Source organism: Rhincodon typus, chromosome 25, assembly GCF_021869965.1.
Source record: "Rhincodon typus isolate 14 chromosome 25, sRhiTyp1.1, whole genome shotgun sequence".
Taxonomy (NCBI): Eukaryota; Metazoa; Chordata; class Chondrichthyes; order Orectolobiformes; family Rhincodontidae; genus Rhincodon; species Rhincodon typus.
Genome location: NC_063356.1, coordinates 39582019 through 39596007, shown reverse-complemented (window position 1 = coordinate 39596007; position 13989 = coordinate 39582019). Strand labels below are relative to the sequence as shown.

General features: G+C 38.7%; 1 protein-coding gene across 2 annotated transcripts in view; it reads right to left on the bottom strand.

The window, feature by feature from the left end:
• Positions 1 to 228: 228 nt before the first annotated feature.
• tmem9 (transmembrane protein 9) overlaps positions 229 to 13989 on the bottom strand; it is a 75969-nt gene continuing 62208 nt past the window's right edge. For both annotated transcript variants that reach the window (XM_048611917.1, XM_048611918.1), the window contains one exon: positions 229 to 5479. In XM_048611917.1, coding sequence (XP_048467874.1) covers positions 5336 to 5479 — 144 coding nt within the window. In that variant the 3' untranslated portion in view covers positions 229 to 5335. The remainder of the gene's footprint in view (positions 5480 to 13989) is intronic.

Below are 13989 nucleotides of genomic sequence, written 5' to 3'. Positions count from 1 at the left end.
ATTCGCCACTAGCTGGGTCCTGTTAGTGGTAATACAATATTGTTAGATAGCTGATATTCAGTAATGTGCTCGCTGGGAACGTTACCTGCGTGCTGACTCGTAAGAATCTGTTACAGTTAAAGTAGGGAGTGGCATATTGTTACGTGATGATGGTGTGAGCTGAGGGTATAACAGGAATACATGAATTGTTAAATGGAAAAAAAGTCTTCCAGAATGAAATACAAACACTTGAAGCTTTTTGCGATCTTTATTTAGATGTTTGACTCCTCTTGCAGTGCATAAAATTGAGAATTAAACAAGTCACTTCTACAGCAGCAAAAAAATATTGGAATTAAACAACAAAATGATTTCCACTTCAAATCAGTGATTCACGTGGAACAAGTGAGGCATTAAACTCAAGTACCAGTGAGACCATTAGATTCTGCAACACATTAAAAAAAAAGATATTCAAGATAATGCAGTGCCTTTACACACTTCCATAAAAGATATTCCTGCAGGAATAAATACTTATCTGCAGATGAAAAAGCTGCACCTAGATTTACTTGCTCAGCTACAGAACATCCCCAAAGATTCCTACGTCGTATGTAGGTTCTTGCCCCAAACTATGTGTGGTGACATGACAAAATCAAAGTAGATGTGCCTCCTCCTTCCTGTTACAAACAGCAAAGGTGAACAGATGATCTGGCATGCTCGGATCTCATGATAACATACATCCCAGTCACCAGAGGTTTAGTTCTGGTCCTCTCTCAGGTGACTTATTCTGCAGATTTCATACTGGGGTAGAATCCATACTGAATTTACTATAAATCAAAATTTATTCAAGGAATAGCTATTCAAAGAATCAAAAGACTTTCTAGAATATAAGTAATCAGACAGCATTAGATGAATACAAGTCTCAAAGTAAAATGATGTTGTACATTCCTAGTTGAAACAACAAGTGTGGATTACGGTTCAGAAATAAGATATTTTGATTAACAAATAAATCTACAATCTCAAGTAATTCTTTTGCAGTAAATTTGTGGAAGTTACAGTGTAATGACTAGGGTATATATTAATTTGCATATTCATAAATCACATTATCACATTGAAACATCTAAAAACACTCCACAAAATGAATTACATTTGACATGTAGCGATTATGTAGGCAATAATTAACAGTTGCTGCATCCAGTCATACCATTATGGAAAAACCTAACAAAGTGAAACCTAGTAGCTTTTACAGTTTACATTTATTGTGCCAGCTTTACAAATCAGATAGTGATGAAGTGCTGTCTAGTTTTACAGCAACAGGTTACAGAACATGCCTTGCAGCTGGTGGCTCATTTCATTTTCAGAGGAAAATAAGCCAAGAAGAATTAAACCAGAGTTGATAAATCTGAACATTACACAAAAATCTGAGTTGGTCCACGGATTAGAGAGTACTCAAAGTCCAGACTAGCTGATTGGAAGGGCAGCCGCTAGATTTGTTTACTAATGTCAGCAGGTGATGATCTGCTGACTGATGTCCCAGACATTAGAACTGTCTGATGTTAAATACAGACACACTCTACGATTTGTTTTAAAATATTGGCAGCCCATCAGCATAACAAAATAGACTTTGACTTTACTCGAGGTGATTTATTCATTGTGCCTTGGCCTTCCACTTCCCTATGTAAAGAAATGGATACTCCTGTAACTCGGAGGTCCAGTATTTTACCATGAAAAAAACTCACTAAAATTAATACTCACACATTACACTCCAAAGTATTTTGTGCTGAGGAGACATAATCACAAGTTGTAATTCTTTTCTTTTACAGAAATGCAACACAGAAACTTCCAGCACAAGTGGTACACACATCAGCATTGTCTAGTCACTCACCCTAACTAAACCAAGGAGATTCCAGTGACATGTTAGAAAGGTTTTGATTCAAATAGACAGTCACCCTCAAAACGTTTCAGCAACCAATGATCTTCAAAAAGATTCAAAAAACTTTTCCTGAAACAACAGGGGTATAACATGACTAGCCAATGGAAGCCTAGTCTGGAGAGAAAGATGGGTGATAATACCTTTTATCTACTTTCCCATCTCTTAATCAAAGGTAAAATATTTAGATACTGAAATCAATTGAAAACTGATCACAGAAACAAAATTAAGGTTCAGGTATTAGTGAGTCCATAGATCATCACAGGACTAGCAACAAAGAGCAGGAAGATTTCAAGGCCACAGCCATGCTAAACCGAGGCTAGACTAAAAGACTTAACACATCAAAGCCTTTAACTAACAGTTACAGAATCCCTCTTGCCAAATTGCTTAAGGCAAGTTACCCACAAACTTTGAAAAATGTTGAAACTCATGAACTCACCAATTTGCAGGCACCACAAACATCCTTTAATACCTAATATTTTAATTTTGCTTTTGCTTTTTTGCTTCACTGTGCCGCTTCCCAAAACTTACTTCCTCTTTCAGGTGTTCCTTTATTTAAAATTGAAGGACCCATTTTTGATGGATAAGAAGTGCATTTGATGAATTCCTGCAAAATTCATGTTTGAAGAGGGATCAACCTGCTGGCTCTCTTTTTACCAACTCTTTAAACATACAAGGCAAGAGGGCTGTTAAGGGCTGTTTTAAATGACACATGAAGGCACTCTTTTACACCAGGCTAGAAGATAAAAGCTTGTTCAATGCGAATATAACTTGCTCAAATATGATCAGTAGGTTGTCTGAATCAAATATATTCTACTTGGTCAGTTACTCACCTCCAACAGATGTACGACAGGGAGAACTCAAACTACAGATAATTTCCAAAGTAAAGGCAAAAGGTAAAGTCACCACAGTTTTACTGGACCATAGGGCTACTGTCGCATTAGAGAGAGATAACTGATGGTGGTTTATCCTACAGTCACCATGCCTCAGGGGAGGGAAGAGGTTGAGAAGGAGAATGCTTCGTGGTAACCTCAGCTGGTACAGGAATTGAATCCATGCTGTCGGTGTCATTCAGCATCATAAACCAGCTTGTACCCAGTGCTATAGTACATCACATACCAACAGACAGCAGAGAGGCAAATTGTTCATCAGACCTTGGCAAACGTTACTGTGCTCCCAGTCCTCCCAAATAAACTAACCGATCCCAGAAACCCATTACACAGTTGTGTTCAACCATTCCATGGTGCAATGACTTGGATTATTAAAGCATGGTTGTCATCCATTTTAATACAAGTTCAACATATCACATTAAAAATGATTGATTTCTGTCCAAATCACCATAAATACAGAGCTTGATTATTTTACCTACTATAGCTGCTTCTGTTAAAAGTATTTGTTCACATTCAACTAGTTGCTGGCTTGGAAGGAGTGATGATGGATTTCAAGGTAAATTCTTAACAGCAAATTAATACTTCAATTGATCAACAGTGCAGAAGTGAGGGACTGTATGGAAATAAGGAGATGATAACTTGCATCATGAGCTCACTGACATGGTAACACATTAGCATCACTGCAGGTCACAGTACAGAAAGTACAAAAACAAAGTTGCTGGAAAAGCTCAGCATGCCTGGCAGCATCTGTGAAGGAAAAAAAAACGAGTTAACGTTTCGGGTCCAGTGACCCTTCCTCAGAATGTAGTCTAACTTCAACACAAATCTGTCCAATTTTATGTCGCGTTTGAATAAAAAGAGGGACTGTGCTTTTGGGCTTTATACACATTTGTGAACTGCAAAGAGTTGCACAGCAGCAATTGCATTTAGACATGAGCAAGACAATAGAAGTGAATGTACATTGGGAAATTCCTTCCAAAGGGAGCAATCCATCACCAGACCATTAGAAATACAGATGTTAAAAACATACAGCTGTGTAAGATGGCCAGCAAACCTGTGCTTAATTGTCTTCTGGCCTGGGCTGTAGGCAAGTCGCTGGTGAAGCCTGGGCCACTGGGAGCAGAGGCTGAATGATGGACTATCCTTTACATACCACAGTATTATTCTACTCATTCAGAAAGGTAGCAGATCCTTAATCAATAAGCCAGACATCTCAAAGGGAGTTTTCATTTTTGTTCCAACAAAACTACTTAATACTAGGACACAAAAGATGTTGGCCAAGAATATTCCTTTTAAACAAACTTACAAAGTAACAAATATTTCAAAATGCTGAGAAGTAATAAATCAAGGATAGAATCCAGAGTTGAAGAGCTCTAAAGCCAAGCTCTATAGTAATAAAAATAACATTAAAGGATGACTAGGATAGGGGCAAAATACTATGGATGCTGGAAACAAGTTTGAGGAAGAGTCATTCTGGGCTTGAAACATTAACACTTTCTCTCTCTATAGATGCTGCCAGGCCTGCGGAGTTTCTCCAGCATTCTCTGTGTTTGCATCTATATGGCAGCTGACAAACCAGAAACTTCACCAAGCAACAACCAGAAAATACTTGGATGATAGCGCTCTGCGAAAGGACGAGAAGTTTGTGCCTTTTCAGCTAATCCATCACTTCCAGCAAATGCAAGCCAGGAGTCCGTTTTTTGCAGTGCTCAACCTTATTTTCATTTTATAACACAAGTGACTTTAACTTACCTCCGGTACTGCATTGCCAGTGGAAGGACTATTTGCAAACCAAAGCTACCTTGGAGTGACAATTATATTGAAAAGATAAACTGTTTACTTCACAAAATTTCACAGTTTTTTAACTGTGCAAAATATAAGAATACCTTATCTTTCTAAATGTAAGAGTCAGAGAGAGAGAGAGAGAGAGAGAGAGAGAGAGAGAGAGAGAGAGAGACACACACAGACTCACAGAGGGAGTGGCAATGAAAGCAAAAGAAAAAAATCTGAACACTTACTGCTGTCTCTCAGGCCTTCCTTCCCCATACTTGATTATTCTGAACTGCAATCTCGAGGCACCTTGGGGATATGAGCAAGCATCTCCCCTTTAGTTGTAACGTGAATGGGGCAGAAGACTATGGGCAGCACCTTAATTCACATCAGAGGAGGGGACTGCGTCAAGCACCACATCCCTTTAACAGACAAAGCAGGCAGAACTTGGACCATGTTTTGGCAATGAAGCTCTAATATATATCTTGCTGCTGAGGCTTCCTTACATGTGCAGAATTTTAATCTTTTGAACATTTAATTAGGGAGCCATACTTAAAGAGGACATTAGGAATTCACTTTACACAGACATATCCTCAAAGGGAATACCATGCAAACTGTTTAATGCTTCACATTGATGTGTGATGCACTTAACCGGACCGGTTAAAATAAAGCTGGGAGACAGCATTAAGTTTTTAGATTTAAAACCAACTTTCATGCTTCAAAGTGAAAACATGACTAGGCCTGAACCACAGAGAGTTGAAAGTAGTGACGTTTAGCTGAGCATTTTGTGCCGGTCAAAGACAGTCTTGCGCTGCTCCTGTACTTGACGCTTCCATCTTTGCTGGGCTCCCTCCACTCTCTCAAGAACAGTGTTGGCACGAGCTTGTCCATGGGATGGAGCAAATGGACGGGTATCCTGGAGTAAAGATAAGAATATAAGTAGATGATTATCTCTCATAGCATTACGAATAATCTTCTGTTTCCAAGTCTGATTTGGTCATATTACCATGGTCAATACTTATCTAGATCTCCCTCTTTTGTCCCTTATGGGATAATAGACATGGCACCCTCCATACTCCTCCTGTTCGAAGCCACGAAATTGCAATTCAATACTCTTCAGCTCAGATCTCAAAACACACCGTACTTTCCTCCATCTTTCATTATTCTTATTATCTTCATTCCTTTCAATCTCAAACATCTCATTACCTAATCATACTTTACAATCTATCTCATCTATTTGCCACTCTTTCCTAACTGGTCCCTTACTTGGTTTCTCTGCAATTATAAGACAAAGTAACCCATGCCAATGTCAACAAATACATTGCTTGCAATTATATTTAACACAAGGTACTTCACAGGAGCAATATCAAACAAAATCTGACATCAAGCTATGTAAGGAGATACCATGGTAGTTTTGGACAGAGCTAAGTTTTAAAGAACATCACTGGCTCTTTTTCATGTTTAAAGAATGAATTTCAGTGGTTAGACCCAAGGCAGCTGAAGGCACGGCTGACAGTGGTGAAGTGATGGAGATTAGGCTATGCAAAAGGCATTAATAAATAATGTCTCAGAGACACCGACATTTAGTTAAGAGTAAGGTAAACCTGACGGCATGTTAGTAATGCTAACACTTCACCCAGCTTGATTATTGGATGCAATTCCAGGGAATGAGAATTGGAAGTGTTGGCCTAGTACCAGGGGACAAGTACATAAGGAAGGCACCAAACATCTTGCACAGCACTTCTGGTGTCCATTAAAGTCTGATAATTGTAAGATACTCACAACTAAAGGGTGCAAGTAGTACATGGAGTGTATGCTACTAAAGCCACTACTGAATATCAAGAATAAATATCAGCATTTAATTATGCCACACATTCCATATATTTATATTTTACTCCAGCGTTGGCCTTGCAGTTGTAAAGGGGTTTGTGGAATGACTTCTGCTCCTATGCCTTATGGACTAAGTCTCTGGGAACCAAGATATCTCATGGGTGCACAGCAACGTACACAGGAAATATTAGACAATAACGGCCAGATCAGAGAGTGATTATTTGCAGTAGCCTCATTACGGTCTGATAATAGATAGGAAAACCAGAACTCCTCTTCCCAACCCAGAGATAAGATAACAACCTTAAAGTTAATACTGTTTACCAATGATAGATATTTTTAATTTACAGTCTTTGAGACTAGAGAAGCTGGGACTGTTCTCTGCAGATCAAAAACAATTATGGGAGATAGGGGAGTTCAAAATCAAAAAATAATTTTAAAAGAGTAAATAAGGACAAAAAGTTATGTTTTTACTGGCAGGAGGGTCAACAATCTTCAACAGAAAAATGGTGAAGAATCAGAGGCGAGATGAATGGATTTTTGAAAGCTGAATTGTTATGAACTCAATGTTTTTATTCTTTCATGAGATGTATACATACTGGCAAGGTTAGTGTTTATTGCATATCTCTAATTATTCTTGAATGGAATGCTGTGTGTTTTTGGACAGCAGGTAAAAGTCAGCTACATTGCTGTGGGTGTGGAGTCAAATCAAATCTCAACTGGGTAAGCACGGCAGATTTTCCTCCCGAAAGGACATTAACGAGCTGGGTGGGTTTTCACAACAATTGATGATGGTTGTCATGGTCATCATTCCTGGGATTAATTTCAGATTATTTTAACCGAGTTAGGTTCCATTAGCTGCTTTTGTGATACATGAAACCATGTCCCCAGTGCATAAGCATGGGCCTCTGGAGCTATAGTCTACTATCACTACCATTTCACCACCATCAAACCCCTGAATGTACCGTATCAAAGTGTAGTAAAAGTTAATTCATTAGCAATATTAATAAAGGAAACTGGATACATACTTTAAAATAAAACATTCACAAGACTACAGAGCAAGAGCAAGGGTGTCTGACTCACTCATTAGCTCCTTTGAAAAAAAACTGGCCCCTGCACAATAGGTGAATTTATCTCCTTGTTCTAAGATTCATTGATATATGGGACTGTTGTACAATATTTAGAAACACTGACGTATAGTTTGCTGCAGCAAGATCCACACTGAAGGATCAAAGGTTTGTATGTAACTGCTATAAATGTACTAAGTGCTATTTAACTGTGGATTACTGGGAAATAAATATTCTGTTTAAGGTTTAAAGATCTTCAAAATCCTCCTTATATTTTCTAACGTAATTTTTAATCTTTCAATGAAGTGCAAAGTCAGCTGGTGCATCTACAAAATGGGGAAATGTTTTTATCTTTCATTACTTTACTCACCACAGTTTAATAATGTAGTGCTCAAATTTCAATGTGCCTTAAGGAAAGGAAGCTGCATTATTATCAGCCAGTTGTGGGACCTGTGGTGAAGCCTGTGCTAACTTGAAAGTTTCAGGATTGTAGCAGTGAGCTCATTCAGTTCACTAAAATAAGTGCTAACTCTGTGACAGTACACAGACTAACTGTATGGTTAAATATCATCAGTCTGTGACATTACGTGAGTAAGTTCAGTCTGTGATGGCACACAGACAACTACGGGCAAGTTCCAGTCTGTGACAGTACATTGGACCAACTGAATTGGTAAGTATCAGTCATTTGGTGATGTTTGTCATACTTTGGAGTTAGCATGCATCACCTTTTCACATCTTAATAAATATATAAAAATCATAAACAAGAGAAGTAGTAGACTACTTGGTCCCTTGAACCTGCTCCATCATTTAATAAAATCATGACTGATTTGCTTGTGTTTGCATTTCAAATTCTACTCTTCAATCTACTCTTGATAACCTCTGCCTTAAAAATATTCAATGACCCTGCCTCCTCTGCCTTTTGTGGCGAAGAATGCCAAAATTGCACATAACACCAAGAGAACTTTTTTCCTCATCTTTGATCTATGACCTGTAAGTTTAAACAGTGCCACCTATTTCTCTCAATTCAATCAATAGTGCAATAAAAACTTTCAAATGACACAAATCAACTCTGCTAACTTGTACTAAAAACATTTCTTTGATTTTTCCAATATGTTCAGGTCCCCTTGAAGGTATAAATGATTGGACTGTTGTGCCATCTGAGCAATGAATGAACCTAGTTAAAAGAAGCGACATTGAAATGCAATCCAGTGACCATGATCATCAATTTGGATAGCCCCCATGAATGGTCAACAATTTGGCCACACCAGTTTCCACTTCCATGACAATGGGTTTAACAATATGCAAGTCCTTCAGGCTTCTTGTATTCCAATGTTTTATGTTACATTTTTCAATGATCAGTCACCAACTCAGCCACTGAAATACACCTGGATCTATTTCCTTCAAACTTGCCTATAATCGCTCAAAAGTCTCACCAACATCAATTGTGGTATCATCTGTTGTATAACATTCATTTTATAAGCAGCAGAGGCCACAGAATGGAGTTCACTAGGATTCAATTATTAACTGTCCCATATCTTTATCTGCTAACTATTTTTCATCCAGCTCAGTAACTGCACAGAGCATAATCTTTAACAAAAGAGGCTGTTGTAGAACTGTGTGGTAATCTCTCCTAAAAAAAAAGTGCCTTACATAGCAGTCCTTGGTTCATCTAACCACCCTTTCTGATTGGGAACTGAGCGGAGAAGCTCTTCCCTCTATGCAGAGGATAGATTATAGTTTATAGTTTATAAACAATCTAAAATCCAAGGTGCATCAACTTCCAATAAAAATTCAAGATCACAACAAGTCTGTAACAGGAAAGTACAGGGCGTAGGACCGCAAAACTATTCCCCGCAATTCAAGTCCAGAAACTGAAATTGAAACAAGTGTCGCTTGGGTTAAGTATTTAACATACCTGTAAAAACTGTCTGGAGTAGAACTGAGCAGAATCAACAATTTAACTACACTTAAATACAAAGCACTTGTAGTAAGCATAGAAGGAGGATTCCAAGAATGAGTAAATAAACCGGCAACAGAAACTCTGAAATGGAAGTGAACACTGACTAAAACCAAGCGAAGCAGATCTCAAAAACATCGGGGAACATTTACATATTTATAGTAGGAAATAAACTAGAATGGGTGCAGGAATTACAGTAGTGAGGAAATATAATATCTGAAAACTCAACAAAGATATAAGAACAAGGACAGCAATAGGAAACGCATCTGGGAAAAAGGAATGGATGCTGACCACAACACTGAACTAACTTAAAACAACATGTTGAGTTTGATTTGGAGGGAATTTGTATGGATGCAAGAGTTGGATCTTATGTAAGTGAAGACCAACTTGCTAAATTTGAAATGTGGGTTTCACAGAATCCCTACAGTATGGAAACAGGTCATTTGGCCCAACAAGTCCACACCGTCCCTCCGAAGAGCATCCCACCCAGACCCATTCCCCTGTATTTCCCATGTCTAACCCACCTGACCTAAACACCCCTGAACACTTCGGGCAATTTAGCGTGGCCAATCCACCTACCCTGCACATGTTTGGAGGAGAATGACTATTTACTGTCAGCTCTGGTTCAATGATGAGCACCTTGGATTGGAATTCTTAACTAGTACAGAGGCTTGAACACAACCTGGACTGATACTCCACAGCAGGAACTGAAAGATGCAGTGCTATCCGAGGTGCTTTCAGTCCAAATGTAAAACTGAGACAGTGCTCCCCTTTCAGATGGATGGACAATATCCTATGCCACTATATTGAAATAGGGCAGGAGGTTTCTTCCTGGTGTGCTGTCAATAATTATTCCTCAACCAATATCTAAAAACAGGTTAGCTGGTCATCATCATAAATATTCTTGCTGCCACCTTTGCTATACTGTTAATAGCGACAATTCAAAAGTACATTTTTAGCTGTAAAATGCTTTTGAAAGTCTTTAGATGGTGAAAGGAACCATATAACTGGTGCACAGTTGTTTTTAAAAGTACATAAGGAAATCTCGTAGAGATTTCAATGCTGCTGAATCCACCCTGCATTATCAATTAGGCAAATGTACATCTAACAGCCAAATATCTAGCATCAGAACCCTGCTGGGCTGGCGATCCTTCTGCGTAAACTGTGTACATCCCATTCACTATCCTGCAGTCAAGCACTTTGAAAATCACTGATTGATCTGAAGTACTTAAATGCAAAATACCAGAGTAAAATGTCTGCCATTCACCAAGTAGCTTTTCCTCAGGCTTAGATGTGGGAAAAAGTTACCTGCTGCATCTGTTTCCGTGCTAAGATCTCAATAGCCTTGGGCATTCTAAAGAATTTACCACAGATAGGAAACATATTCCCTGTTCCCCATTCTCACTGGTTGATTAGCTGTGAATTACACACAGAATTACCACCATGCATTTCCTGGATTATTTTAAGAGTTGATGCCATTTTTGAAATTCACAGGGTCAATGACTGTCGTGATTACAAGAGGAAATGCACTCATAGTGCACATACTTCACTCAAGTTGTTTGACTGTATCCAGGAAAATGCAGCCTGCCTCACTGGGGTCCCACTCAGCACCGATGGAAAGTGGCAGCAGTTATGCAACATCTATAGAATCCACTGCAGTAAGTCACCAATGCTGCTCTGACAACACCTTCCATACCTCTGCCACCTGGAAAGGTAAGGACAGCAGCTAAACACACCTCCCAAGTTTTCTTCTAAGCCACATACCACTTTAATTTGGAATGAAATCTCCATCCCTTCACTGTTGTTGGGTCAAAGTCCTGGAAGTCCTTTCCTAACAGCATCTTGGGTGTCCTTACAATGGTTTAAGGCAGTAACTCACCACCATTCTCTCCAGCACATTTAGGGATGGACAATAAGTCCAGGTCAAGCCAGCAAAATTTATATACCTTGAACAAAAAAAAACAAAAATGGATAGCCCTTCTTTACACAGAGAGTGGTGGGTGTGTGGAATGCGCTGCCGGCAGTGGTAGTGAAGTCAGATACTTTAGAGACTTTTAAGCGACTCTCGGATAGGCACTTGTATGATAGCATAATGTAGGGTATGCAGGGTAGTTTGATCTTAGTAGAATAATAGGTCGACACAACATTGTGAGCCGAAGGGCCTGTACTGAGCTGTACCGATCTATGTTCTAGCTCACACTGGACTCTAGTACTGTACACTAAGCTTGGCCCAAAACCAGCCTGGCTAATCTGTATTTTAATTCCATTTATCACCTTGTCTTGCTATCCTTTCATTCTATCATCTAAACAAAAGCTTTATTTCAGATTTGAAAGCTCCAATTATTATAACCTGTATTATCTTGTTACTGACAAAATAATTAAGTAGGATACTATATGATCCAACTTGATTCATAGCCATTGATAACCATTAATTCCAACAGCAATCCCCCGCACTGTCCCCCAATCCCTTACAGCATCCAATGACTTTTGTTTCTCCTACAATATATGGGAATCCATTCCATGCACTATCACTGTGCATTCTTGTTATTGTCCTGAATTATTATTTTTACGAGCCTGCACCTATAGCTCCTTGTTACAATGACACAGACATCTGACTGTCTCCCTTTTGGTATTGTAACTAAAGACCACAGCACTCAGGTTGTGATCTGAATGAAAACTGTATAAATGATTGAAGCCTCTTTTGACCTCTATTAATTATGGCAACATATTCAAGGGCAGCTTATCCATTTTTTATATTAGTACAATTCCAATTTATATTTTCTCTTTGTGTTACTACAAAGGATTCTAGTAAAATGCAATAGTAGCATATGAGATATTAGCAGAGTTCTTTTGAACCATGCAAACTTCTCAATTGTAGAATCTGTCTGTCTAAATTGGATTGCAAAGTACACAATAGAGTGAAGTACACATGGCCATGGGAACAACTTGATGCATGTTGGTAGTCATTATTTTCCTAAGAACTTTGTAAATAATTAAAAGCCCTTTTTACAAATATATGCTGAAAATTTTAGGTTTAAAAGATCACTGAAACACAAACAAAACTCTATTAGAAATATGGTAAATAGTTTAACATTAAACATGTTTAATCTTGCATGAACATGAGATATATCAGGAATCTTATGTGAACATATATAAAGGGAATCAAGCAGCATGTGTATTAAATACACATTTATTTAATTTTTAAGATATTTAAGTTTATTATATTGAAAACAAAAATTTGGGACAGCAAGATGGCTCAGAGGTTAGCACTGCTGCCTCACAGTGCCAGGGACCCGGGTTCAATTCCACCCTCGGACAACTATCTGTGTGGAGTTTGCACTTTCTCCGTGTCTGCATCGGTTTCCTCCAGGTGTTCCGATTTCCTCCCACAGTCCAAAGATTTGCAGACTAGCTGGACTGGCCATGCTAAATTGCCTGTAATGTTCAGGGATGTGTAGATTAGGTGGGTTATAGGGGGATGGGTCTGGGTGGGATTCTCTGGGTGTCGGTGTGAACTTGTTGGGCCCAAGAGCCTGTTTCCACACTGTAGGGATTCTCTGAGGGCTTCTCTTCTCTCTAAATACACATATAAACATTACCTCCTAGATTCTGCAATGGTATTAAATACATGGCAATTAATAAGTCAAATCAAATGGTCAGAATTCATGGTGCTTATTCTATTGAAACAGCAATTTGTGAATTGGCATTTACACAGTGATTCGAAGCTCGTTCACAGGATGCACTATTGAGGTTTTCCCAGAGTGCCAAGCCCAAGAAGTCAGTGAATTTGTGATAAATTTCACTTTTACCCTTGAGAAAGTTACACCTTGGTCAGTGAGGTTTAACTGGGTTTTTAAAAAGAAGTTCACAATACCCATTGGCCTTGAACAGCTGTTTGTGTGGAATGTTAGATGCCTCAGAGATAAAAAAAAGTTTAAAAATATTTTTAAAGTTGCTATTTATGTCTTGATCCATTTATTTTTATTTCTGCAAATTTTTATAAAAGTTGTATTGCTTGTGTTTTTTTAAACTTTTTCTGTATTTTTGATTGTGGACTGAAATGGGAAAGTAACAATTAAAAATGAAGGATTATCAAAACAGTGCTGAGTTTTTTTAAAAACAAGTCATCTGGGTAAGTACTGTTTACACAGCTGCTGCTTCGAGCAGTAGCAGAAGTCTGGTCACAGATGAGCTACAGTCAGGGACTGTGCGTGAATGAAGATCTGGCTGGCAAGTAGCAGCAGATTGGTCGATGGACTAGAGGCCAGTAAACAATAACAAAGGCCTCCAGCCACCAAAAATTATGTGATTGGCTCCCGGGCAGCTGAACAACTGGGGGTGTGAATGTTCGGGAGAAGCCACTGAATTTTCACAAAAGCAAGAGCCATCTCTTTTCTCTACAGGTAAAACCATCTTAAGTTTGAGGAAGAGATAGTAGGAACTGCAGATGCTGGAGAATCCGAGACAACAAGGTGCAGGGCTGGATGAACACAGCAGGCCAATCAGCATCATAGGAGCAGAGAGGCTGACGTTTCGGGCCTAGACCCTTCATCAGAAAAGCTTTTCTGATGAAGG